Below are 25706 nucleotides of genomic sequence, written 5' to 3'. Positions count from 1 at the left end.
ATGGACGCCGCGCTCCTCCTCGCCCTCGGGCTGCTGGCCCAGGTAAGGCACGGGCGCTGCCCGGGGGTTTCTGGCCCCTGCACTGAGCGCCGGCGTCTTAGAGTGGGGCGTCCCGGCCTCGGGACCACTGGCTCTGGCCGCCTGGTGAGCGTCCCCCCTCACTCCCGCAGCCCCCCAGCTCCGGCTCGCCAGCTCGGGTTTCAGCCCCTGGCCCGAGAGCCGAGGGTTCTGCGTGGGGCAGCCCTGTCCAGGGGGGAGTGTAGCCGCCTCCGCTGGACCGGACGGGGAGCCAAGTTCGGGGACGGCCAGGAGAGCACCCAGAAGGCGGGCCCTCACTCCGGAGGTGCGCCCCTCAGCCCTGCTGGGGTCTGGGAGTGTTCAGTCTTGTGGGAGGCGAGGGAGAGGGGGCGGCAGGAGCACCCCGCGCTGGGAAAGCCTGGAGGCCTGGTCCCTAGGGACCCCCCGCCCCCCCGTGAGCTGGCAGGTGATTCTCCTTAGTCTAGTTGGGTGGAGTCCGAGCCCCCGTGTGTCCGGCCGGCAGGGGCAGCTGTGGGCTCTGCCCTCCAGAAACCCCCTCTCCCTGGGGAGCCCTGTGCCCAGCACGCACAGCGGCTGCCCTCTGCGCCTCCCCCTGGGCCCTGGTCTCCCTGGTGGGAGCAGGACGGGCGGCCGGAAACACAGGCCGCCCCACTCGCCACACGGGCACCCCGGGGTGGGTGGGACCACGTCCTCTCGGCCCTTGGCTGCTGGGCAGGCGCTAGGCTGGGGCCAGGAGTGGAGCGTGTGGCCTCAGTGGTCTACGGGCTTCGGGGGACCGGGCTGAGCCGGGGTCACTGGTGAGGGCCAGGAGGACGGCCTCAGGCCTCTTACACCTGACGGGCGATGAGCACAGGCGTTGCCCTGCGCCCACGAATCATCACTCACTGCTACACTTCCAGACCCATCACGCAGCGCCGGACGCTGGTGAGCGTCCCCCTGCACTCCCGCAGCGCCCCAGCTCCGGCTCGCCAGCTCGGGTTTCAGCCCCTGGCAGCTCACTAGGTGCCGCCAGCCGGCCCCTCGAGCAGCCGGCCTCCGCCCCCCGCCCCAGCTACCCACACCCCCGCCTCTGGGCCTTCACTGACCCCCATGGAGACGGTGCCGGCCGCTCCCCACTGCCATGTCCAGCCGACCCAGAGCGAGGCTGTGGTCACCCTGGCCCGGCACAGCCTGGCTGCCCACGGCCTGTGCCCGTCGGCCTGCTGCTGGGAGCCCACCCGGGGCAGCGGGCTCTCTGCCCCCACCCCAGGGCCTGGATGCCCCCATGTGCTCCAGAAGGCTCCAGCCTGTAACGCCCCCACTATTCCTGCCCCTGCCCCGCATCAGGTGGCATGTCCTCGGAGGCCCACTCCTGGGTCTGGGGGTGTCATCCTTTGACCAGGCCCCAGGGGGACTCTGCTGTGGGGGAGGGCAGTAGATCCCTCTCAGATGCCTCTCCCCTCCCCCAGGGTCATGCCCAATGCGCCCACTCCCAGACAGCTGGGGACTGCGGGAATTCTGGTGGCGCTGGGGGACCAGCCAACGGGCCTGGCCACTCATGTTCCCGCACTCCCCGCAGCTCAAATTAGCTCCAGTGTGAGGGGAGCGACTTTGGGACTGGCTGACATATGTCTTTGTCAGGACCTCGCACGGCCCTCCCCCATCCAGCTCAGTTTTCAGACTTTTGTCCTCTCCTGTCCAGACACACGGGTCCTGCAGCCGCTTCCCGGACACACCTTCCTCCACCTCCGGGAGCCCCCCAGCAGGGCTGTCTCGGGTGGGCCCCTGGGGTGGGGGCCTGTTGACCAGACTCCGCACAGGCCCGTCTTCTGCTTGGTGGCCTCGGGCGAGGCTCAGCCCTCCCTTGTGTCCCCTGAAATCTCAGGCAGGGGGCTTAGCGTGTGTCTTTTCGGAACTGGCCTCTATCGGCCCCTCACCTGTGCCCCACGGTGTCCCCAGTAGCTGGGCCTACACTGGGACCCCACCCTGCCTGGGGGTGGGGGGCCCAGATGGCAGACCCACGTGCTGCTGGAAGGGGCCCCAAGCCTGCGTCCGGCTCCACTGAGCCACGTCGCTGCCCGTGCACTCACGTGCGGGGTCACCCCTCCAACATCACTTCCGGGCCTGGGTCCCTCAGATTCCAGGAAGCAGGTGGGAGGCCTGGAGCCTGGGGGAATGTGGGTGGGGTTTGCTTGGGCTGAGGGAGAGGCCCCACGAGCTCCCCAGGCCTGAGCCCCTTCCCTACCCCCGCTGGAATCCAGGCCACCCTGTTGCTGGATGGCCCGGCAGGCATCAGGCGTGCCAGGAATGGACGCAGCTGTCTGCCTGGCCCAGAGGGGCCCCTGCGGCTCTCCCCTGAGTCCCCCTCCAGCTGTTGCGGGCTTCAGAGGAGGGACGAGGATGGCGAGGCGAAGGGACAGCTGTTTTCTCCAGCCTCCCCCCCTCCCCCTCCCCGCTGACTGGGGCAGGCACCGTGCTCCCGGCTGTCCTGCCCACCTTGAGAGGACAGCGCCCCGATCTGGCTCCCCTCCGCGGCCCCGGTTACTGTCACACCGATGTGGGGCTGACTCCCCTGCCTGTTCTGGAGAAGACCGTGCGTGTCTGCCGTGGGGACCGTCCTGCTCCAGGACTTTCCCGTTGCCTCAGGGGGTCTTCACGGTTTGCAAAGCCGCCAGGTGTGTGGCTGAGGCTTCCTCCCAGGGGCCACGGGGCTCAGCAGAGCCCCAGAGCCCCTTCCCCAGCCGTGGCGGCCTCCGAGTCGTGTAAGGGTTGCCCGATTGCAGGGAGATGGAAGATGCACACGGGTCTCCTGCCCGCCACTCACAGGGGCCACTAGAGGCCGTAGTGCCAGGAGCTGAAGCAGGCTCTCCCCGCGGTCCCCCGGCCGCCCTGGTCACCAGCATCTCTACCCAGGGCAGGTGAGCCATCAGCTTTCTTCCCAGGAGACGGGGCCGTGCCTCGTAATTCTTTGTTCCGAACCCACCGAGGGCTGGTGGAGAGAAGCAGAGAGCTCTGCGGGCTGCCCCCAGGCCCCCAGGCAGGACAGACCCCTGCAGGGGGCAAGGGCGGCAGGCATTCCCTCCAGGGCTCAGGCACTTGATCGCTTCTGAACAGTTGATGGTGGGGTGCATCCACCGTGCGCCCCAGAACCACCCCACACGCAGAGCCTCCGAGGGGTGGGGTGGGGTGGGAGCCAGGTCAGGGCTGTGTGACCCTCAAGTCCCGCCTCTCAGCCCTGTGCCTGCCTTGATTCCCAGATGTTCCCAAGAATCACTTGGGGACTTCGGGACCCCCTGGGAGTTCTAACTCAGTAGGCCTGGGGTAAACTGGTGGAATCCATATTTTTTACTGACCTTGGTTGGTTCTCATGATGAGTCAAGTCTGGAAGCCCCAGCCGGTGGTGAAGTAGCCCAGCCCCACTGCAGGGGCCTGAAGGGGAGGAGGCGCCATCACAGATGCCAGGGCACAGGAACTGCCCAGAGGCCAGAGAGGCATCCGGAAGGAAACATGTCGGGAGGAGGTGGCCAGCCGCTCTCGGGCTCAGGGCCTTGCCCACCGTGGCCTGCAGCTAGACCGTGTCACCCACCCTGGCCCTTGCCTGGGTCTGGGGTGGGTGAGGCCACTCCTGCCCCTGCAGTGGGTTTGTAGGGTACTCACCGCGCAGCTGGGCCCCACGAGCTCTGAACCAGACGGGGAGCTCTCTTACTCGGCAGCCGTGGGGCTGGGGGCCGGGGCTGGGCCCACAGCGAGGGGGCAGTGGCCCGGCGTCTCCAGGGCTTCCAGGCTGTTCTCTCAGGCTCTTGGCTAAGGGAGCGGTGGAGGGTGAGCATGGGGGTGCCACCGGGCACCCACTGGGAGAAGTGGGTCCCTGATGCCCGCTGGTTCTGTGTGGTGCGGGGGCGGCGAGGGTGACAGCGTTTGCGAGCCATGTGCACTCAACGTCCGCGGCTCTGTGCACGTGGCTCCGTCCCGGCTCCAGTGTCCTGTGATTCCCAGGCCTTCCCCGGCCACCTGCATCTTCTGGGAAGGGGCTGGCGGGAGGACAAAGGACAAACCGAGAAGCGTCCCGAGAGCCGGAAGTCGGCTTTAGCCCAGTCTGGCCACCCCACCTACTGCAGCCTCTGATCTGGGCGAGGGGCCCCTGCCAAGGCTCTGCGGCTTCTGCTGACCTCGTGACCTTGGGCCGTGGAGAGTCTGGGGCCCAGGACTCCCAGACTCCGCCCCGGCCACATGCCCTGTGCCGAGCCCGGTGGGCGTCCTGGAGTGTCAGCAAAGCTGCTGGCAGGGGGCGGGCAGCCGGAGGCTCGGTGGGGGGCTGCAGGGGCGGAGGGGCCGGCCCAGGTACGGACAGGGCAAAGTGTGTCCCCCAGTGCCCCTCCAAGAGCCTGAGGCCCGGGAGCCCCTGCAGGCTGTCCCTCCCCCACTGCTGGGGTCAGGGCGGTGCCTCTGTGTCACCGGGCATCACGGAAATGCTCCCTGCGATGGAGGTTCGGCGCTGGTGGACCTGTGGCTGCCCGGCCCTGCCGCTCCCTGGGGGCTGAGAGGGGCGGGGGGGAGGGGCGGGGGGAGAGGGCAAGGGAGCTGCTGCCCCAAGATGCCCAGGAAACAGACGCTATCCCCCCCCCCCCCCCCGAGCCTGTGACAAAGGCCGGCAGGTCTCCGCTTGGCGGGAACACCACGCTGGCCTGTGCTGGGCCGTCTTGGTGAGAAGCCAGCTGCCCGGGAGGCTTGGCGGCAGTGCTGCCATCTGTCGGGCCACGGGGAGCTTGGGGCCCTTTCCCCGAGCCGGGTGTGCGGCTACCTGGACCCCAGGCCCCTGGCATTTCAAGTGCGGTGGCAGGACGAGGACTGGGAACCGGGGAGGTGGCCCGGGGCCCCCCAGGGAGGCTGACTTTAGTTTGGATGCCAGTGCAGTTCTGTCAGCAAAGTGTACAGGGACCCAGGGGGGCAGAACAGGGAGGCCATGCAGGGGGGCACAGGCCAGAGGTTGCCCAGAAGAGCAGCCTCCTGGCTGAGGGGCATCTCCTCCCTCCCCTGCCCCCCAAGTCCCCCCACTCACCAGTCACCATGCCCCCCTTCCCTGAGGCCACCAGCCCAGGCCTGGTCCCTCTACCGACCGCGACAGGGAAAGGGATGGAAACCTCAGCAGAAGTCGGGGGACCGGGCGGCCGGGGGCGGGGTCGAGGGGTCCAGGAGGGGAAGGGCCGTGGGAGGGGGAGGAAGCCCCCTCCCGTAGGGCCCAGGGCCAATCCCGCAGCGCAGAGCGCTGGGGAAGGGCCGTGGGAGGGGGAGGAAGCCCCCTCCCGTAGGGCCCAGGGCCAATCCCGCAGCACAGAGCGCTGGGGAAGGGCCTGGCAGGAGCAGCTCCCCTGCACCTCCCGCCGCCGCCCTGCCTTGGATTTGGAGGGGGCTGGGCAGGGGTCAGCTGCAAACGCAGGGGGATTGGGGGGGGGGTCATAACGGCCGTGGAAGGCGCGTTGCTCACGTTCTCCTATAGCCGAGCCGAGCTGGGTCCCAGTAGCATCCCTGCCCCCGCCCTGGGCCCTGGCAGCCCTTATCCAAGTCCAGCCAGGCTCTGTACCCTCCAAGGGTGCCCCAGCATCGGCCCCACTCATGAGCACAGAGGGCCCCAGTGGCCGGCCACAGTGCCTGAGCCCACACTTATACCAGCCACTGCCCGATCAAGGCGCGGGATACGGAGACCACATGTTTAAACCAGGGCTGTCCCAGGAGACTCTGGGTGTTTGTTGGGGCTGCCGCCAGCTCTGCCCTCACCCCGCCAGGTGGCTTTCTTCTCTGCGCCTCAGTTTCCCCATCTGAGGGGTGGGGGCGGGACGAGCTGACAGTGGGTCTGGGGAGGGTTTCGGCACGGCGGGCGCCCTGCCCCCTGCCATGTTCCTGACTAGCCTCAGTGCTGAGCCCAGAGCTCAGCGGGTGGTGGCAGGGCAGGGGGTGCATATCCCTGGCCCCGCCTGTGGGGTAGCGTCGCGGGGACATGGCTGCCCCGCACTCCGTCCTGCCTCTGCAGCCCCACAGGCCCCGAGCGCTGGGCTTCGGGGACATTGCACACAGGGCGCCCCTGTCCTCTGGGCGTGCGGAGCCGGAGAGAGCGTCCTGGGTTCCAGGTACTAAAGTGTCGGTGAGACGGTCACACCTGGCTCCACGGTTCTGGGAGAAAAACAGCACAGGCTGGGGATGGGCTCTGGGGGACCGGGCTGGCTGCGAGAGCCCAGAACACTCCAGCTGCCGCGTCCTCCCCGCCGGCCCCTCAGCCTCACAGCCGCACACGCCCCACCCCGCCGGTCCCTAGAGGCAGAGGCAGCGGGGCTGGCCCGTCCCAACCGCACGGGCAGCTGCCGCAGGGGGAGGGGAGCTGGGAGCTCAGCTACGTTTCATTTCCACAAAGCAGCCCTGGGACAGACAGCCCCACCGCCTGATTCCCAGAGGCGTGTGGAGTGTCCCCCTCCCCAGCCTGGCAGAGGAGACCTGCCGTGTGAACAGCTGCCCTGGGTGTGGGAGGGGTGGGCGCTCTGGCCCCCCAGGTGGCCCCCCTCTCTGGGCCCCTTAGGACAAAAGCGCTGGCCTGGTCAACCTCGACCAGCCCTCAAGAATTCAAGTCACAAGGAGGCCTGGGATGGCCGCGTGTTCCCCCCCACTGCCCCCAGCCCAGCTGTCCGTCCTCTTCAACCCACCTCCCCCCCGGGCCTCGCCTCCCAGCCGCAGGCTCCCGGGAGCCAGGCTGCCTTCTGTCCCCCTGAGCACCCCATGCCCCCCAAGTCCTGGCGCCCAAACCTCCCCGGGCCACACAACGGAGGGCTTGGCAGTCAGGGAGGGGACGTCCTGGCCCCGGTGGGGGAGCTCTGGGCGCTGCTGTGGTGGTGACGGAGGTTTTTCTTTGTTGCAGAGCCTGTGCCTGTCAGTGGGGGTCCCCGGGCTGAGGAGGCCCCATGCCCTGTACCCCTGGCGCCGGGTGCCGGCACCGGGCCGCGTGCGGAGAGCCTGGGTCATCCCTCCCATCAGCGTGTCCGAGAACCACAAGCGCCTGCCCTTCCCCCTGGTGCAGGTGAGGGGCCGAGAGGGGCCCCAGAGTCGTGTGCTTTAGGACGGGGACGCCCCTGGGGCCACAGGCTGCGTGACCCCATCCCAGCTGGGGGAGGGGCCGAGGGCTGCAGAGAGGGGAGACCCCTCCCCTGGGGCACCTCCCCAGCCCATTATCTGCCCCACAGATCAAGTCGGACAAGCAGCAGCTGGGCAGCGTCATCTACAGCATCCAGGGGCCCGGCGTGGACGAGGAGCCCCGGGGGGTCTTCTCCATAGACAAGTTCACGGGGAAGGTGTCCCTGAATGCCATGCTGGACCGTGAGAAGACAGACCGCTTCAGGGTAGGCCCCGCCCTGCCCTCCCCCTCCCCTCCCCTCCCCCTCCCCCTCCCCCTCCCCTCCCCTCCCCTCCCCTCCCCCTCCCCTCCCCTCGCCTCGGGGGGCCATGGCCACACCTCCACCAGCAAAACCCAGCATCCTTAACTGGGGGGCAGGGGTGGGATTTGGGACCGGCTGCCCAGGGAAGCAGGTGTTCAGGATCACAGGCTCATTCGGCAGGTGCGTGAGCCGACTGAACACTGGGTCCTGCCCAGGAGGCCTGGGCCGCCAGCAGCAGGGTGGGCGGCAGCCTTCCCAGGAAAGCAACACCAGACACTGGTGTGGCCGGTTCTCCCCCGAGCCTGCTATGTGTGGTGAGGACGGGGTGCCGTGAGGAGTCCCATGGAACTGGCCACCCCCAGTGGCAGCTGCCCCGTGACTGTCAGGGTGGGGTGGCAGGGGAGGTGGGATGGGATCTGCCCATTGGAGGCCTTGGGATCGTCGGGTGTGAGAGAAAGGGCAGCGGGCGGGGGTGAGCAAGGGGCCGAGGAGGGGAGCCTGGAACTCGCCTGAGTCCCCTACAGACAGATGATCAGCCCCCCAGCCTGGCCTCCCTAAGATGTTGTTCAGACTTGCCCCAGGGAGGGGACTTCAGCCTTTGCCTTTCATGTGCCCTGAGTCTCCCTCAGACTTTGAGAACCAGCTCTTGGTTCCCTTACACAGAGAGTTAGAGGGTGTGTTTGCCCTGGAAGTTGTACCAAGTCTGTTCTCCAAAGGGACAGGAGATGGTTGAAGTTAAAATTTCACGTGTGGAGAAGAAAGGAAACTTCAAAAGCAGCCAAAACTGTTCACAGAAAAAGGGAGAGGGACCAGGAGCGCTAGGAAGAGCATTGCTTCAGCCACGCTCGAAACATAGCTGTGGGCTTCCTGGTGGCCACGGCAAGAAGGGGGAGCGTGGTGGCCGCCCTGCCTGCTGGGAGAACCCAGGCTCCCTTTGAGGGAAGTCCCACCGGCCCGGCACTGCCCCGTCCCCGTGCCGCTTCTCACCTGTTTCTGGCAGGACACAGAGTCTGTGCTCACTGCCGCTCTTGCCCTCGTGGGGGCCACAGTGCCAGCCCCTGCTCTCTGCTTGACCAGCTCAGGGCCTTCGCTCTGGACCTGGGGGGGTCCACCCTGGAGGAGCCCACGGACCTGGAGATCGTGGTTGTGGACCAGAACGACAACCGGCCCGTCTTCAGGCAGGAGGTGTTCACTGGCCAGGTGCTGGAGGGCGCCGTCCCAGGTGAGCCGGGTGGGTTCCCGTGGGGCAGGGAGCTTCGCGAAGGGCGCTGGGTAGGTCAGAAGTCCAGGGTTTCCCTTCAGCAAGAGCTTCAGAGGTCCTTCGGAGAGTCTAAAAACACGTAACCAGTCAACAGGACGGAGGGAATTTCCACAAGTCGACTCAAGCCTCTTCCCATTGCAATATACATGTCAACCCACAAATCTTCCAGAGTTCAGAGAGGATTCCTGGATGGCAAAGCTCTGGTGGTTTCTGTTGCTCTCCCCTCCCCCTCCTCCCCCCTCCCTCCTCCTCCTCCCCCCTCCTCCTTCTAAATAGAGGTGACATTCACATAACATAAAATTAACCACTTTGAAACGAACTTTTCAGTGGCATTTAGCACATTCACAGTGTTGTGCAATCAACACCTCTGTCTCCTTCATCCCCGAGAGGCGACCCCCCTGCCCATTATCAGTCACTGCCTCTCACTGCTTATTAATTCCACACTGAGTGCAGAAACCACTGACCCTCTGTCCCTTCTGCGTCCTCACAGGGCAGACTTGCTGGCCTGATTCTGTTCCAGGCAGGACAGACATTCCAGACAGCGCTCCTTCCCCTCCCCACCTGGTCCCCGGGGCTCTGGTCAGATCCCAGGCTGGTGGCAGACCGGAGGCCTTCAGAGCACACCAGTGACTCGGTGTAACTTCAGAGTCAGGGGGTTAACACTAACACATAGTGACGTCTCACTTGCACGCCTGTTCAGCTTCAGCTGCCCAGTCAAGCCTTTTACAGCAAAGGAGGTCCTGCCTCTGTCCACAGCCCCTGCCTCTTGTCTGAGCCTTGTCTGTTCCTGCATGCCGTCCACCTTTTCCTTTACGGCCTTTTGCACACGGAGGGTGGTTGCTTCAGTTCTGTCAGATAAAAGCCCAAGTGTCTGGTTGGCCGTACATCTGGTTCTGTTGGCTGTTTAATCACTGAGGTGGAGCTTTTCCCTCTTGCTCTGTGTGTAAGAGCACAGGAGAGGTGGGGGCCGGCCCACTGTGGGGAGAGGGGACGGGCCTAGCCTCTGCCGCTGCTTGAGCTCAGCTCCCGGGGGCCTCTCTGCGTTCCCGCCACGGCAGCACAGCCCTGCATGCAGAGGGGCCCCTAGCAGGGTGACAACCCTTGCGTGCTATCTGGCAGGGCTCCTGGGGTACTGGGGGGTGGGCGGTCTCGGTCGTAGGTGGTCCCTGAGCCCCTGGGGTGGGGCTCCTTCGGGGTCCCTGCTCCTCCCCCAAAGGCGAAGCGCCATCCCTCCAGCTCAGCAGCCCCACCCTCACCCTGTGATTGTGGACCACCAGTGGCCTTCCCCACGCCACGGCCACCCTGTGGCCTGAGCCGAGGGGCCCTCCCGGGTCTCCTCCCGCCCCGCCTTCCCTGGGAGCACTCAGTGGGCGCCTGGGAAAGGGCACAGACCCCCGTGTGGGCACCCAGGGACCGCCAGCAGCTGTGCCAATCTCGGCCCCTCTTCCTGCTTCCATGGGGTCGCTGCACCTGCTCCACCGGGGAGCCCCAATGTGTGCACGTCCTGGGGGGGGGTCACAGCCTGGACTCGGGGGTGTCAGGTCGCCTGTGCGTCACCATCTGACGGGCTCACACAGGTGTGATCTTGATTCCCCTTCATTCTCGTCGTGGTGGCAGGACTGAGGCCCCCACCTGCTCACGCCCCCTCACTGGGGACGGGTCCTCAGCTGCTAGGTGTTCATGACACTGACTGCTGTTTCGCCAAATTTTACTGTGGCAAAGTACATATAACAGAATTCAGCACCTTAACCACCTTTAAGCGTTCGGGTCGCTGGTTCTAAGCCCGTTCACGTCGTCGCGCAGCCACCGCCAGCACCCGTAGCATTTTCTCATTTTCCCAGACTGGAGCTCTGTCCCCATTAGACACTAACTCCCCATTTCCCCCTCCAGCGCCTGGAACGCACTGTCTACTTCTTGTCTCTACGATTTGACTGCGAATGAGTGGAATCATGTAGTATTTGTCCTCCTGTGTCTGGCTGATTTCACTGATCATCCTGTCCTCAGGGCTCATCAATGTGGGAGCCCGTGTCAGAATCACCTTCCTTTTCAAGGCTGAATAATACTCTATTGGATGCTTATACCACATTTTGTTTATCTGTTTATTCTTCAGTGGACCCTTGGGTTGCTTTCACTTTTTACCTGTTGTGAATAGTGCCGCAGTGAACATGGGGGTACAAATATGTCTTTGAGACCCTGCTTTCAATTCCTTTGGGTATGTACCCAGAAGTGGGGCTGCTAGATCAAATGGTAGTTCTATTTTCAATTTTTAAAAATTATTTTTTTAATTTATTTATTTTTGGCTGCGTTGGGTCTTCGTTGCTGCGCGCTGGCTTTTTCTAGTTGTGGCGAGGGGGGGCTACTCTTCGTTGTAGTGCGCGGGCTTCTCGTTGTGGTGGCTTCTCTTGTTGTGGAGCACGGGCTCTAGGTGCGCGGGCTTCAGTAGTTGTGGCTCGTGGGCCCAGTAGTTGTGGCACACGGGCTTAGTTGCTCTGTGGCAGGTGGGATCTTCCCCGACCAGGGCTCGAACCCGTGTCCCCTGCATTGGCAGGCGGGTTCTTAACCACTGTGCCACCAGGGAAGTCCCTATTTTTAATTTTTTGAGGATCCTCCATGGTGTTTTCCACAGTGGCCGCACCATTTTACATCCCCACCAGCAGTGTAGGAGGGTCCCAGTTTCTCCACGTCCTCACCAGCGCCTGTTGCTTTTTGTTTTGTTTTGTTTTATTGTTGTTGTTAACAGCCATCCTAACGGGTGTGAGGGGGTATCTCGTGGTTCTCATCTGCATTTCCCTAATGATTAGCCATGTCGAGCGTTTGTTCATGTGCATATTGACCACTTGTATATCTTCTTTGGAGAAAAGACTGTTCAAATCCCTTGCCCATTTTTGAATTGAGTTGTTTGTTGGGTTTTTTTTGTGGTTGAGTTTTACGGGTTCTCTATATATCCTGGATATTAATCCCTTATCAGAGATATGATTTGCAAATATTTTCTCCCATTTCGTGGGTTGTCTTTTTACTCTGTTGATAGTGTCTCTTGATGCATTTTTAAATGTTCATGAAGTCCGATTTGTCTATTTTTGTTGTTGTTGCCTGTGCCTTCGGTGTCATATCCAAGAAATCATTACCTTCGTGACATTACCAGTGTCATGAAGCTTTTGCCCTGTGTTTTCTTCTAAGAGTTTCATAGTTTTACGTTGTACACTTAGGTTTGATCCACTTTGAGTTGATTTTTGTATGTGCTGTTAAATAATTACGGGTCCAGCTCCTCCATCTTTCTGCATGTGGATGTCTTTCCCAGCACCATTTGCTGAGGAGACTGCCCTCTCCACGTTGAATGGTCCTGGCATCCTGTGTAAAATCACCTGCCTGTGGATGTGAGGTTTATTCTTGGGCTCTCTCTTCGGTTCCATTGGTCTATGTGTCTATCTTGAGGGCAGGTGCACACTGATTGCTGTACTTTTTTAAGAAAGTTTTGAAATCAGGAAGTGTGTCCTCCAGCTTTGTTGTTTTCCAGGATTGTTTTGGCTCTTCAGGGTCCCTTGAGATCTTATAGGAATTTTAAAATGATTTTTCTGTTTATGTAAAGAAACTGTCCTTAAGATTTTGATAGGGATTGCACTGAATCTGTAGGTCGCTCTGAGCGGTACTGACATCTTAGCAACAAGTCTTCCAAGCCATGAACATGGTCTGTCCATTTATTTGTGTTTTCTCAATTTCTTTCACTGATCTTTTGTAGTTTTCATTGTGAAAGTCTTTCACCGCCTTGGTCACGACACTGACATCCTGAGGCATTTAGGCAGTTGTTGTAATGATTGCGTGGGTCTGTGTGGCTGGAGCCCCCTCAGGAGGCATGCACATCCCGTTCCTGGAGATGCCGATTTGGGTCTGTAGTTCAGGGGGTGTCCGCCAGGCTTCTCCACTCTGGTTTTTCTCCTTTTCCCTTTGTAATTAATAGGTGTCTTGTGGGAGACCCTTTGAGACCGTGCAGGTATCCTGCTACCCCTCAAGCTGCCACCCAGCAGCATTAGCACCCCTGGCGGCTCTTGCCTGCATCCGGTGTTGATCTAATTCATTGTTTCTTCTTCGTCATCACTTGGCTTTCTATTAGATGTTAGGACTTTCAGTACCCCTATTTATGAATATATGTGTGTATGTGTTACCCACCAGGGCTCTTGGCCTCCTTAATCAATAGAAATCGATCAAAGGCCAGACAAGAAATTCAGGCAAGGCTTTATTGGGGCCCCTGCTGCAGCAGTGGGGAGTGAGAACAAGAAACAGGTTCCCTTGCTAGCTTGCTCCTGAGGGGGGGCGAGCTTGTTCCTTATATGGGGTGAGGGTAGGGGTGTGTCCAGGGGTCAGGCCGGAGGGGTGGCTTAGGTGGTCTGCCGTAAACAGAAAACTCATTCTAAAATTCCTATAAAATCTCAAGGGACCCTGAATAGCCAAAACCATCCTGGAAAAGAACAAAGCTGGCGGACACACTTCCTGATTTCAAAACTTTCTCCAAAGGTACAGTAATCGGTGTGCAGCTGCCTTCAAGACAGACACATAGACCATAGACCAATGGAACCGAATAGAGAGCCCAAGAATAAACCTCACATCCACGGGCAGGTGATTTTACACAGGATGCCAGGACCAATCAACGTGGAGAGGGCAGTCTCCTCAGCAAATGGTGCTGGGAAAGCTGCACACCCACATGCACCACCTTCGGTGGCGGTGTGTGCACGGGGCACGCACAAGTACCCTGCTTTTGCTCCCGACCCGTTTTTGCTCTTCAGAAGTGGCAATTGGGCTTTTTAGTCTTTTTGTATCTCGTCCAGAATTTGCTCTAACTGCTACGTACATAGTTATTTTTAGTCCCTTGTAGTTTCTTTGTATTCTGGAGCTCGAGGAGATGTGTGTCCAGGCGCAAGCCCTGCAGCAAAGGGTCCCAGGTCCCAGCCTGTCTCATATGTGTTTTGTTCACATGTATCTGTCTGCACTTATGGAGTCTTGCTTCATTCAGTGGGTTATGATTCTTTGCACCGTTGTTTTGAAGCTCAAATTGTCCCAGATATGGTCGATCAGAAGCTCATCAAACCGGCCCAGGCCCTTTCAGCAGCCGGAGCTGGGAAATAAGCTCACATGTATACAGACGTGCGTGTGTGTGCATGTGCTCTCTCACAGCTGTGTTCACATGTCTCTCTACCTTCATCACAAGTCACGAGTCCTCTCTGGCACCTCCACTTCCGATCCAGCTCTGCAGGGTTCCTTTTGGGTTCTCTTCTCTGATGGCGAGAAGCCGGGCTCCAGTCGCCCCAGGAGTTTGCGCACTTGCTCTGTCATAGAGAGCCTGGCAGGTGCTTTTGGAAGCGCTCGCCTGCACCTCCGTGGCAGGGTGCCTATTCTAAACATTCTTTTCGGCTTTAGCCTGGGGTCCAGCATCGTGCCAGGAGTTACCTGCTAAGGTAGCTTCCCACCTTGTAAGGCTGGGTCAGTGGCCGGGTCACTACCGTTCATCAGACACCAGCATGACACTCAGCTGACCCGTCAGGGCTCAGGAGGGGCTGGGATGAGCCCAGTCACAGGTGAGGGGGGGTGCCAGCTCCTCGGGTGGCCCGAGGCTGGTCCACCTCACCGGGATAACTTTTAGTACACCTGATCTGGGCCGGTGGGGGGAGGGGTGGTCAGACCTGAATTGCTCCAGAAAACAGGTGGGCACAGGTGCTGAGGCGCCTCCAGGACCCCTGCAGAGGCCCTTCTCTCCTGAGATTCAGGGCCTTGTTTGCCCCAGAGCACAGGTGCGGCCCTGGGCGCTGCTTCGCTCCGCCTGGGGCTGATTCCCCGGGGGGTTGCCTGGTCTGTCTCGGGGTTCTGTAGGAGACAGGTGTCAGCTGTGTGCACCGGGCACCCGACCTCATCCCCACAAGCGACACGAGCCAGGACGCCGGGACGCTTGCACATGCAAGGCTGATCGGGGGCCTGGACCTGGTGCGGCAGGCCGCAGGGGAGCAGGTGACGCGCCCTGGCACCCATGGGTGTCACCCCCACATGTCCCCGCCTTTCCCAGGCACCTACGTGACCAGGGCTGAGGCCACGGATGCGGACGACCCGGAGACGGACAACGCGGCCTTGCGATACTCCATTCTGGAGCAGGGCGGCCCCCAGCTCTTCAGCATCGACCCACACACGGGGGAGATCCGCACAGTGCAAGTGGGCCTGGACCGTGAGGTGAGGCCACGCAGCCGCACCCTGACAGCTGAGGCAGGGCAGCCCCCAGACGAGGGGTCCGAGTGCCGCGGACACTCCGTGGCCCTGGGCTCCGGCAGACCTGCCCCGCGGGTGGTTGTGCGGTTCGGTCCAGAGACGGTGTGAGGGGCCCTCAGCGTGTTTTCTGCCGGAGACCTCCCCCACCCTGTTGCCTGCAGAGCAGCAGGGCTCCTCGGCCTGGGGTGGGCCCACAGCAACCACGCATGCTGCAGAGAAACAGTCGCCCTCCGGCCGTCCATGCCCGCTCTTCCCCTGTGGGGCCCCTGGCTGCCGGGCTTCTGTGTGGCATTGGCACCTCACCTCCAGGAAGCCCTCCTTGGTTTCCCCAGGGCCACTCGCTGCGTTAGGTGATTTCTGTCCCCTCTCTCGGCAGCTGCACCTGGCTCCCCCGGGCAGGGACCTCACACCCCAGTGCAGCAGGTGCCCCATAAGTGCTTATCCGACTCGGCAACTGACCTCTTGCCCACTCACAGGCTGGGGCAGAGTCTGGGGTTCACAGTGGTGCCGTCGGACCCTGAGAGGCTAGGCAGCCTGTTTTGCCCCAGAGCTTGGGAGCAGGGCAGGTGTTGGAGCCTCCTGGGGTCTGCCTGCCCTGCCCTCAGGCCCTAAGGTGGCTGACCAGCCCCGCCCTGCTCTCCTGACCCCGTGTCACTGTGCTCCTAGGTGGTCGCCGTGTACAATCTGACCCTGCAGGTGGCGGACATGTCTGGAGACGGTCTCACCGCCACTGCCTCGGCCATCATCACACTGGAGGATGTCAATGACAACGCCCCCGAGTTCACCAGGGATCAGGTGCTGCCACCGTCCTCACCTCCACCGGCCGCTGCTCAGGGCTGACCTCCCCCCCCATCCTGAGGCTTCTGGTGGGAGGGAGGCTAGGTGATCAGAGGAGGCATCCTGTGTGGATCGTGCAGGATACCCTGCCGGAGGCCAGCATGGGGGGCTTGTGAGCGTGTCAGGAGCTGGAGGGCCCTGGGGGGAAGCCCCCAAGACCCTGGGGTGTGACCTGTCCCCAAGCCTTCCTGGGTGGGAGGGAGCGGCAGCCCTGCCCTCCGGGGAAGATGTGCCTAGCACATGGCCGAGACTGGGAGGGGGCTCCTGGTGCCCTGGACTCCTCATGGGTGGGCAGTGGGAGGGTGAGCCCGCAGGGGACTGTCCCCCGCCCACCCGTGGGTAACGGGGCCGAGTTCCCACAGTTCTTCCTGGAGGCCACGGAGGCCGTCAGTGGAGTGGACGTGGGGCGGCTTGAGGTAGAGGACCGGGACCTGCCCGGCTCCCCCAACTGGGTGGCCAGGTTCACCATCCTGGAGGGCGACCCTGACGGCCAGTTCGCCATCCGCACCGACCCCAGGACCAACGAAGGCGTGCTGTCTGTGGTGAAGGTGAGCTGCGGAGGGTGCCTCTCCTCACACCCTGGGACCCCGTTTGGACCCTCTGTGCATCCTTAGGAGGGGAGCCAAGGGGACCAAGAACGCTAGGACTGTGGGCTCGGGCCACGCTGACCACGGGGGACGGGGCTGGCAGGAGGGGGCAAGCCCACATGTTACTTCCAGTGTCTTGCCACTTAAAGTATGTGATCAGCATGCACAAATACAGACCTCACGTGTTGGCCAACCTGAGACCAGGGACAAAACCAGCAGGAGACACGTGTGCACACATACATGGGCGCACACCTGCGCACACAGGTGCACACATACACCCGTGCATACACACACGTGCATACACGTGCAGAGAGATGCAGATGAGCTCTCAACACAGGAAGAGCTTTATTGCCGGAGACTGGCTCACGCCGGCCGTCGTGCAGGCTGCTGGCGAGTCCAGAGTCTGCAGGGCTGCGACAGGCTGCAAAGTCAGGAGCTGAGGCTGCATCTGGAGGTGGGATCCCTTCTTCCCCAGGGCAACCTCAGGTTTGCTCTCAGAGACTCTCACCCACAGATGAGACCCACCCAGGTTCTTCAGGACCATCTTGTGTAAAGTCAGCTGATTGTACAGGTCAGTTCAACCACGTCCACCACATACCTTCTTAGCAAGACCCAGGTGAGTGTCTGCTTGAGGCATTGAGGAGGATGCCCGGCCAGGGGACGGGAAACTGACCTCACAACACCCAACAAATATGTTTGCGTGATGAGTAGCCGTCATTTTTACATTATTTTTTGTGCCTTTTTGTCCTGCATGATTTTTGTTTTTCTGAGGCTTTAAGCAGAAGGAAAGAAGGGGCTCTGAGGACAGACCAGAAGAGGCCTCTCCAGCCCGCAGCTGCCTCTGGGTTCCCTGAATGGGGGGGAGGGGTCCGGAGTCCTGATGGGCGGCCGCCCTGCTTCCCCTACAGCCCCTGGACTTTGAGAGCCGGGAGCGGTATGACCTCAAAGTGGTGGTGCAGAACGAGGCTCCCCTGCAGGCAGCTGCCCCCAGGGCCGCGCGGGGCCAGGCCAGGGTCCGCGTGCAGGTGCGGGACGTCAACGAGGCGCCCGTGTTCCAGGAGAACCCACTGCGGACCAGCCTGGCCGAGGGGGCGGCCCCAGGAACCCCCGTGGCCACCTTCTCTGCCCGAGACCCTGACACCCAGCAGCCGCAGAGGCTCAGGTGGGGGCCCCGGGGTGAGCAGGGGGAACTCACAGCCCCACTCCACCTCCCAGCCAGGGTAGAGGCACAGCTAAGGGTACTGAGCCCTGTGCCCGGAGGGTCCCCATCAGAGCCCTGGTCAGAGGGCAGAGGGCTCATCTGTGTGCATCACCAAGAGCGCAGGGGCTCTCAAGTACTGTGCGTGCGTGTGTGTGTGTGTGTGTTCACATGACCTCGTCCTGTAGGCAGGACTGGGGTGCATCTGGCGCACACTGACACGGCCCGTCTGTGTTGGCTAGCCTCTGAGCATCCGGCCCTGTCCGTTCCAGGGAGCCGTTGCTCCCATAGGACTGGCTGTTACTGTCTTGGATTTCACCCCCTGCCCTGACCCTATGTACCCGTGTCTGTCAACACGGTGCCCACCGTTGAATCCTGGCTGTCACTCAGTGGCCACGGGGCCCTGGGCGGCTCACCTGCCCTCCCCGAGACTCAGTTTTTTCATCTGTTGATTGGGATGGAAAATACCAGCTTAGGGCTGTGGAAGGACTATCCTTAAAGGCCTGTGTATGTGTGCGTGTGTGCGCGTCTACACGTGAGCACACCTCGGGGGTCCGGCTCCGGCTCAGGGCCACCCTGTGCCCTCCTCCCCTCCTCGCCAACAGCTACTCCAAGGACTATGACCCTGAAGACTGGCTGCAAGTGGACGGGGCCACCGGCCGGGTCCAGACCCAGCGCGTGCTCAGCCCTGCATCCCCCTTCCTCAAGGACGGCTGGTACAGGGCCATCATCCTGGCCCGGGATGATGGTGAGCGTGGAGCTCGGCCCGGGTTCCAGGGCTCCCTGACCCTGGCCGGGGCCCCTGCTGCCGCCCAAGGGCTGAGAGCGGGCGCTCCACCGAGCAGACTTCAGGGGTGGGCGGGGGCTCTGCAGGGGCAAGGGGCCCACCAGGCCTCTCCTGCTTGCAGCCTCCCCACCCAGCACGGCCACAGGGACCCTGTCCGTTGAGATCCTGGAGGTCAACGACCACGCCCCTGAACTGTCCCCACCGTGGGGCAGCCTGTGCAGCATGCCAGACCAGGGCTCCGGCCTTCTCTTGGGGGCCACGGATGAGGACCTGCCCCCCCACGGGGCCCCCTTCCACTTCCAGCTGAGCCCCAGGCTCCCAGAGCTGGCCTGGAACTGGAGCCTCAGCCAGGTTAACGGTGAGCTCGCCCCACGCCCCTGGGGGTCCCGAGCCGGGAGCAGGTCCCCACTGGTTCCCACCTCAGTGCACTGCATCCTCAGGCCCGCAGGGATCAGTTATCGTACACAGGGGACGGGTGGGGAACCAAGGCCTAGCCTCTCAGGATCCCTGCCCAGCCGGCTGCCGAAGCACAGGCGCGGAGGGGCATGGCCGCCCCCGGCCCCTGCTGACTGCCAGCACCCTCCGCAGTGAGCCACGCGCGCCTGCGGCCGAGGCTCCGGGTCCGGGAGGGGCTGCACCGCCTTAGCCTGCTGCTGCAGGACTCCGGACAGCCACCCCAGCAGCGCGAGCAGCCCCTGAACGTGAGCGTGTGCCGCTGCGGCCTGGACGGCGCCTGCCTGCCGGGGGCCGCCGCGCTGCGGGCAGGTGGCGCGGGCATCAGCCTGGGCGCCCTGGTCATCATGCTGGCCAGCGTCATCCTGCTGCTCTGTGAGTGCCCGCGCCTGCACATCCCCGCGCCCGCCCCGCGCCACCTGGCAGCCCCGCCCGCCCGCCTGGCCCCGCCCCCCACCGACCTCCGCCCCCTCCCCCACCCCAGTGCTGGCCCTGCTGGTGGCCCTCCTGGCGCGGTGCCGGCAGCAGTCGTGTGACAAGAAGCTTCTGCACGGGCTGCAGGACGACCTTCGGGACAACATCCTCAACTACGACGAGCAGGGGGGCGGGGAGGAGGACCAGGTGAGGGGCCGGGGTGGCTTACACGTGCTGAGGGGGCTCCCCAGGGGCCCCAGCTGGCCAGCCGCCTCCCGACCCGCGATGGCTGCGGCTCACCCCCATGTGCTCCATCCCTCCTCAGGATGCCTACGACATGGACCAGCTGCGCCACCCGGCAGAGCTGGCGGCCCTGGGTGCCCCCCTGGGACGGCCTTCTCTGCGCAGAGACGCCCCGTTCAGCCGAGCACACCCCCAGGCCCCCCGTGTGCTGCCCACCAGCCCCTCTGACATCGCTGACTTCATCCACGAGGCAGGTGCCCCAGGGGTGCCCCGTACCCCGTTCCCCCACCCCACAAGCCTGAGGCATCGCTCTGGGGTTGGACAGACGGGTGGTGGTTCTTGCCAAGGAAGGAGAGTCGCCCAGAGAGAACCTTGCCTCCAACCCGTCTCCTGGGGCCAGGCCTCAGCCGAGCCGGTGGCGGAGGGCACTTGGCCGGCGCGTGCTGGTCCTGAGCCCCAGGCCTCTCCACAGGGCTTAGAGGCCGTGGACGGTGACCCCACTGTCCCACCCTACGACACGGCTCTCATCTATGACTACGAGGGGGACGGTTCCGTGGCGGGGACACTGAGCTCCATCCTGTCCAGCCTGGAGGACGAGGACCAGGACTACGGCCGCCTCTGGGACTGGGGGCCCCGCTTTGCCCGGCTGGCCGACTTGTACGGGCCCCCGTGAGGGCACCAGGCAAGAGGCTTTCTGATGGGGACCTGCACCCACCCTGCTGAGGGCACGGCCACAGGGGCCTGAGCTGACATGCCGGACTTGGCTGTGTGTCCAGATGGACAGAGGGCCCTGGGCCCCGCCCTGGGGCCTTGGCCAGCCTGGTCTCCGCCAGGGGAAGTCAGGGCCCCAAGCCTGGAGTGGGGTGGCCAGAAGGAGGCGCCCCTCCTGCCCCGTCAGTCGCCTCCAGTGGGGTCAGAGGCCCCATTCCCAGCTCTGCTTCCCAGCCACGCTGATCTCATCTCTGTATGAGGGGAAGCACCTCTCGGGCAAACGTGAATTAAAGACGCGCTCATCTCTCCAGTGCACGGGTGGCACGACGACTTGCAGGGCCTTTCTGCACCTCAGTCCCACCAGAGCTGCAGCAGTGGGCTGGCCCCAGCTGCCCGCCGAGGGGGTGGGGGCAGTGGGAGGGGCTGCGGATGCCTGGTTGTGAGGGGAAGGTGGACACCAGAAGCCCCCTTCAGCCAAGGGTGCGGCCTGAGGGAAGAACCAGCGAGGGTGCCAAGTTCCATGGACGCCTTTATGCTCCCCACGTGGAGGGGGAACCAGGGCCCCCGGCAAAGAGGCCCTCTTCCCACCGCCCTCCTGTTCCTTCCCGAGACCCATCTGCCTGTACTGGCGGGTGGCGTGTCTCTGCAGCCTGGTCACTCCTCCTGGACCAGCTGTGTCCCGGCCCTGGGGAGGGAGGCTGGCAGCAGGGGCAGGTGGTCCTGGCTGGGGCGGCCCCAGAGGCGCGGGGAGCAGTGCAGGCGGTCGGCGGCCTGCAGCGACTGGGGCAGCGCGCGGCCGCGGCTCTCAGGCAGCAGCAGGACGCACGGCAGGGCGAGGACGGCAGAGAACGTGAAGGCCACGTGTTGCAGGAAGAAGCCGTGCCGGCCATGCGTGTCGGTGAGCAGGGCGGCCGCCTGGCCCAGGAACCCAGCTCCCAGCACCAGGCCCAGCCTGGCACCCCTGCAAGTGGGGGCGGTGGGACACGGCCCAGCGGGGCACCCGGAGCTCCTGGGGTGGATGGCCCTTAGCGGGCCCCAGGAAAACACCTGCAAAATCTGGGGGGGTAGCTGCCCTGGATGAAGCGTTGTCCTTTCCATTAGAAAATTGAAAGTGGATTTTTCCCCTGGAATCCGACCCTCTCTGGGGGCTCTCACTTCCGACCACCCCCTCCTCCACTCCTGAGCTGATATGCAGACCCTTCTGTGGCCATTGTCCCCCTCGCCACCCAGGAAGAGACACCCGAACTCTGGTCCCGAGGGCACGGACCTGGGGAGTGTGGGGAGCGCGGGGTGCACAGGCAGGGCCCTGCATCCTGCTCACGGTGGGGAAGACCTTGGCTGAAAAGAGGCTGCTGAGGGCGGACACCGCCTGGGAGGCCAGGAGCCCCAGGACAGAGGCGGACAGCACCGTCCAGCCAGGCAGGCCTGGGGAGGAGGAGAGGGCGCCCACGCTGCCCACACTCCCTCCCTCCCCTCCCCAGCGTCTCAGGGACCCGGGCCTCCCCAGCCTTCCACCTCTGCTCCTGCACTTGGGGTCAGTGGTTGCAGGCTGCCCCCCGTCCAAACCGAGCCCTTATATTAAGCCCCTTCACGTAGAGTCTTTTTGGCCCTCACCTCTTTGGGCCTCAGTTTCCCCGGGTGCACACTGGGGAGGTGGGTGGGGAGAGAAGAACTGCAGCCTCATCCGAATGCCTCGTGCCCTGTGCCTGCCTCTCCGGGATCCCCACCACCACTGGGCAAACCCCCAGCCACACGTGACAACTCTGCCAGCCTGCAGGGCCCCCGCACTCACACTGGGCCCCTGCAAGGAGCAGCAGGGATGCCGGGCCAGGACCAAGGTGCCCAGCAGCAGGTCTGGGCGGCGCCCCCAGAGGTCTGCTGTCAGGAGCAGGAAGACGGTGGCCGCTGCCTCCAGGCTGGCCTCCAGGAAGTAGGGCCAATAGAAGGCGGGGTCACGCGTGGCCAGGTTGCGCAGGAAGCTGGCGCTGATACCCCCGCCGATCAGCCTGGGAGGCACGGCAAAGCTGCAGGCCCAGCCAGAGCCGGGGACTCTCACCCCAGGGGGACGGCAAAGATCCCTCCCTCCCCTTCGCCCACCCACACCCTCCCTTCCTCACGAACTGAAGCCCAGGATGAGTCCGTGTCACCAGACGACGCGGGTATGCCGGAGTTCCGGGGCCGAGCGGTGCCGGGGCTGGGGGCTCCCTGCACACAGCACGTCCAGCTCTGGGGCCCCGGGGACATAATGGGGCATGAATGAGGGGGTGACACCTCTCCTCCCTCCTCCAGCACCCAGGTCTGCCTTCTCCCTGGCTGGTCCATTACCCGTAGCCAGGGAGCTCTCCTTCTCCGAGCTGTCCTTGGGGTCCACACCGCTGGCTTCCACAAAGCGCCACAAGATCTTCCTGGCTCGGGCCGGCTGCCCTGTGGTCAGCAGCCAGCAGGGAGACTCGGGGAACAGGGCTGGAAACCTGCGGGGTTTGGGGGAGGATGCCAAGGGACCTCCCGGTAGAGAAGGACCCAGGGGCGAAGCACGGCTCATGGCTCTGTGTGTCCCTGTGTCCCTGTCCCCTGCCCATCTTCCTGGTGCTGCATGGAGGTCAGAGGGAAGCCAACACACGTGGCCTCCACAGTGGATGTGAACCCCTCTCACTTACCCTCAAAAGAACAGCAGGAGTCCCGTTGCCAGGGCGCTCAGCCCCTGCGGAAGGTGCCAGCCCTCCAGGAGCAGGGCCAGGCCAGGCCGCGGCAGCATGCCCGCCACAGAGAAGAGGCCGGCCCCCGTGGAGAACACCAGGCGGTGCGGGGCGTCACACAGCTCCAGGCCTGGGCAGACACAGACGGCCTGAGGCCCAGGCCTCTCGGGAGGGCTGCTCTGTCCAGGGCTGTGGGGATCAGTCGTTGGCCTGCCCAGGGCCTGGACATCTGAGGTCAACGCGCCGCTCGCTCTGGCACCCGGGCCTGCGCACAGAAAGCAGAGCCCGCAGAGCAAACGGTTCCCCGCCCACCTTCTGGGGAAGGGCCCTCAACTGGAGCGCCAGAAAGGCACCCTCCGGCTGGTCAGAGGCTTAGCCTGAGTGGGCGCCCCCCAGAGCCCCCCACGGTACTCACGAGCCACATGGAGGGCGAGGGAGGCCCCTGCTAAGGCCCCCCCACGAAGCAGCCGCAAAACCAGCAGGGCAGGAAAGCCAGTGGCCAGGGCCTTGCTGGCCCCCAGGCCCGTGGCCAGCACCAGAGAGCCCACAAACACAGCCTGGCGGCCAAACCTAGTGGGCAGCGGGGGACACACGTGGATTTGGGTCAGGAGGGCTCAGGGGAGGGCTGCCAGGGCAGAAGGGAAGGGGCAGTGCCTCACCCGTCACAGCCTGGGCCCAGGAGGACACAGCCCAGCAACCAGCCCAGGAGGTGGTCCACCTGCTCCAGTGGCACCTTCCAGCCGTCCTCACACACGAGGTTCCACCGTAGGGGACACCAGTCACCTGTCAGCTAGCCAGGACCCCTACCCCCGCTGGAGTTCCCAGAATGTCACGCTGGAAGGGACCCTAGATATCCTGTTCCGATTCCTCCCTGGAGACAAGGGGAAACAGGCAGAGAGAGGCAAGGGACTTGCTCAGGGTCACACAGTGTGGCCTCCTGACCCTGGTGGTCTTCACGTGGAACTAGACAATTCCTGGTCTGTGCCCCCAGTGGGTAAAGGCCTGGAGTCCCCAGGACACCTGCATGGAGCCCCAAGTCTGGTTTCTCCTTTGCTCTGGACGGGGTTGCACCTGCCTTTCTCCAGCCATCACTCTGCTGCCAGGCTGGCCCCAGGGCCTCTCCCGCCCCTCCCCTCGCCTGTGCACTTCAAGAGCCACTCCCGGAACAGGCTGTAGGGCCATGCTCACCGGCTTTTCCTGGCCAAGGGCCCTTGACCTCAGCTTTGCACCTCCCAGCCTACTCTGTGTCTTCTCCTCAAGCTTAACACACTGTTTTGGGTCACTCTACGTCAGAGTTTTTATTTTAAAATCCGACTACTTGTGAAAGCTGGTGGGCGAGGATCTATCACTACACCAAACAGGTGGCCAGAAGGAGGAAGCCCAGCCGGTTCAGGGCCCCAGATGGGCCTGGCAGGGATGTGGCAACCCTGTCCAAGTTTCCACCCGGGGCCCCTTCTCCCAGGGGCAGGGGGTGGGGCTGCGGGGCAGAGGCTGCCAAGAGGAAGGCAGGGTGGGCTGGCCTAGCCAGAGGGTGGGGACGGAGGCCCCGTTACCCGCTTTGCTCCTGGAGCCCTGGGATGCACCCTTGCTGTCCCTGCCCCTAGGCCAGCCTGCACACACCTTGCAGGTGGGAGGTCTGCTCTTCAAAAACGGAATTGACCCAATCACTCTCTTGATTCAAAGTCTTGGGAGCCCAGTCTGGACACCTGCATAGCCCAAAGTCACAGATTGCTAGAATGTTAATGGCACCGAAGGGAACTCCAGGCCCTGCTGACCGCTGGGGACCTACCTGCTCAAAGCTTCAGCTTACTACCGCCTCCCTCCCGGACTGCCTGCCCACCTTGGCAGCCCCCAGCCTCACACTCTGCCTTTAGGCCCGGCACCCTGCCTACTTAGACACCTGCTGCACCGTCAGACAGGGGGGGGCTGACCCCCCCGCAATCGAAAGCCCCAGCACCACAGACCCGGTCGATCAAGGGCCGAAGAGCGAGGCGGGACCGGAGGAGGGGGAACAGAGGAAGGGCGCTGAGGGCAGGGGGACGGAGGGAGGGGGAGAAAGAGCAGGGAAGCAGAGGACGAGGCGGGGGACGGAGGAGCAGGTGCAGAAGACCTGGGTGACCGGGCTGCGCAGCAGGCCGGTGGCGGGCAGCGCGTAGTGCCAGCCGCGCGTGCAGGACCGCGTGCCGTTGGGGCGGACGCAGGGTGCGGGCTCGGGGTAGCTCAGCGGCAGGCAGGGGCCGGGGGCGAGCGCGGGGTCCGGCCCGCAGCGCTTCGCGGGCAGCGCGGTGAGCAGCAGCTCCGAGCCCAGCGCCAACCCCAGCGCCACGCACGGCAGCCACGAGGCGGCGGCCAGCAGGCACCGGGACCGGCCGAAGCCGCCCGCCGCGCGCAGCAGCCGCGCCCCCAGCTCCATCCCAGGGCTCTGCACTCTGGCGGCCGGCGGGGCGGGGGCTGAGAGGGATGGTACCAGCGGGGCGGGGCCTGAGAGGGCGAGGCCCCATAGGGGCGGTGTCTGCGCTCTGGAGGCCGGCGGAGCGGGGCCTGGGCGGGGCCCGGAGAGAGGCGGGGCCGGAGAGGGGCGGTGTCGGCGGGGCGGAGCCCTGGAGGGCAAAGCAGGCCTCTGGGCGGGGCCTGGGCCGAGGAGCGGGGCGGATGGGGTGTGGCCTGGAGCGGGCGGGGGGCGGGGCCATCGAGGGCCGGGCAGGTGAGGGGCCTGGCCGTGGACGCGGGGGCGTGGTCAGCGAGGCGTCCTAGCACGGAGCGTGGCCTGGGGGCGCGGCCTCCGGGGCGCTTTGGAGCGCGCGAGGTCCGAGCGGCGTCGGAGCGGGAAGGAGGTC

General features: G+C 63.9%; 2 protein-coding genes across 2 annotated transcripts; one reads left to right on the top strand and one right to left on the bottom strand.

The window, feature by feature from the left end:
• CDH15 (cadherin 15) lies at positions 1-20135 on the top strand. Its single transcript, XM_068528771.1, has 14 exons — positions 1-42; positions 6923-7081; positions 7245-7400; positions 8514-8658; positions 14747-14907; positions 15610-15738; positions 16143-16328; positions 17276-17529; positions 18171-18313; positions 18474-18710; positions 18941-19180; positions 19290-19426; positions 19545-19712; positions 19935-20135. The coding sequence occupies exons 1-14, from the start codon at positions 1-3 to the stop codon at positions 20133-20135; spliced, it is 2358 nt and encodes a 785-aa protein (XP_068384872.1).
• Positions 20136-20827: 692 nt separating this feature from the next.
• Positions 20828-25282, bottom strand: SLC22A31 (solute carrier family 22 member 31). The gene is given in 10 exon segments (XM_068528807.1): positions 20828-21134; positions 21484-21598; positions 21966-21998; positions 22001-22179; positions 22295-22399; positions 22499-22644; positions 22831-22874; positions 23285-23439; positions 23529-23659; positions 24980-25282. Coding segments are annotated over 10 exon segments (1518 nt in total).
• Between the last annotated feature and the right edge of the window lie 424 nt (positions 25283-25706).

The sequence above is a fragment of the Eschrichtius robustus genome, chromosome 19 (genome assembly GCF_028021215.1).
Source record: "Eschrichtius robustus isolate mEscRob2 chromosome 19, mEscRob2.pri, whole genome shotgun sequence".
NCBI classification, from domain to species: Eukaryota; Metazoa; Chordata; class Mammalia; order Artiodactyla; family Eschrichtiidae; genus Eschrichtius; species Eschrichtius robustus.
This window is presented reverse-complemented; position numbering and strand designations above follow the sequence as displayed.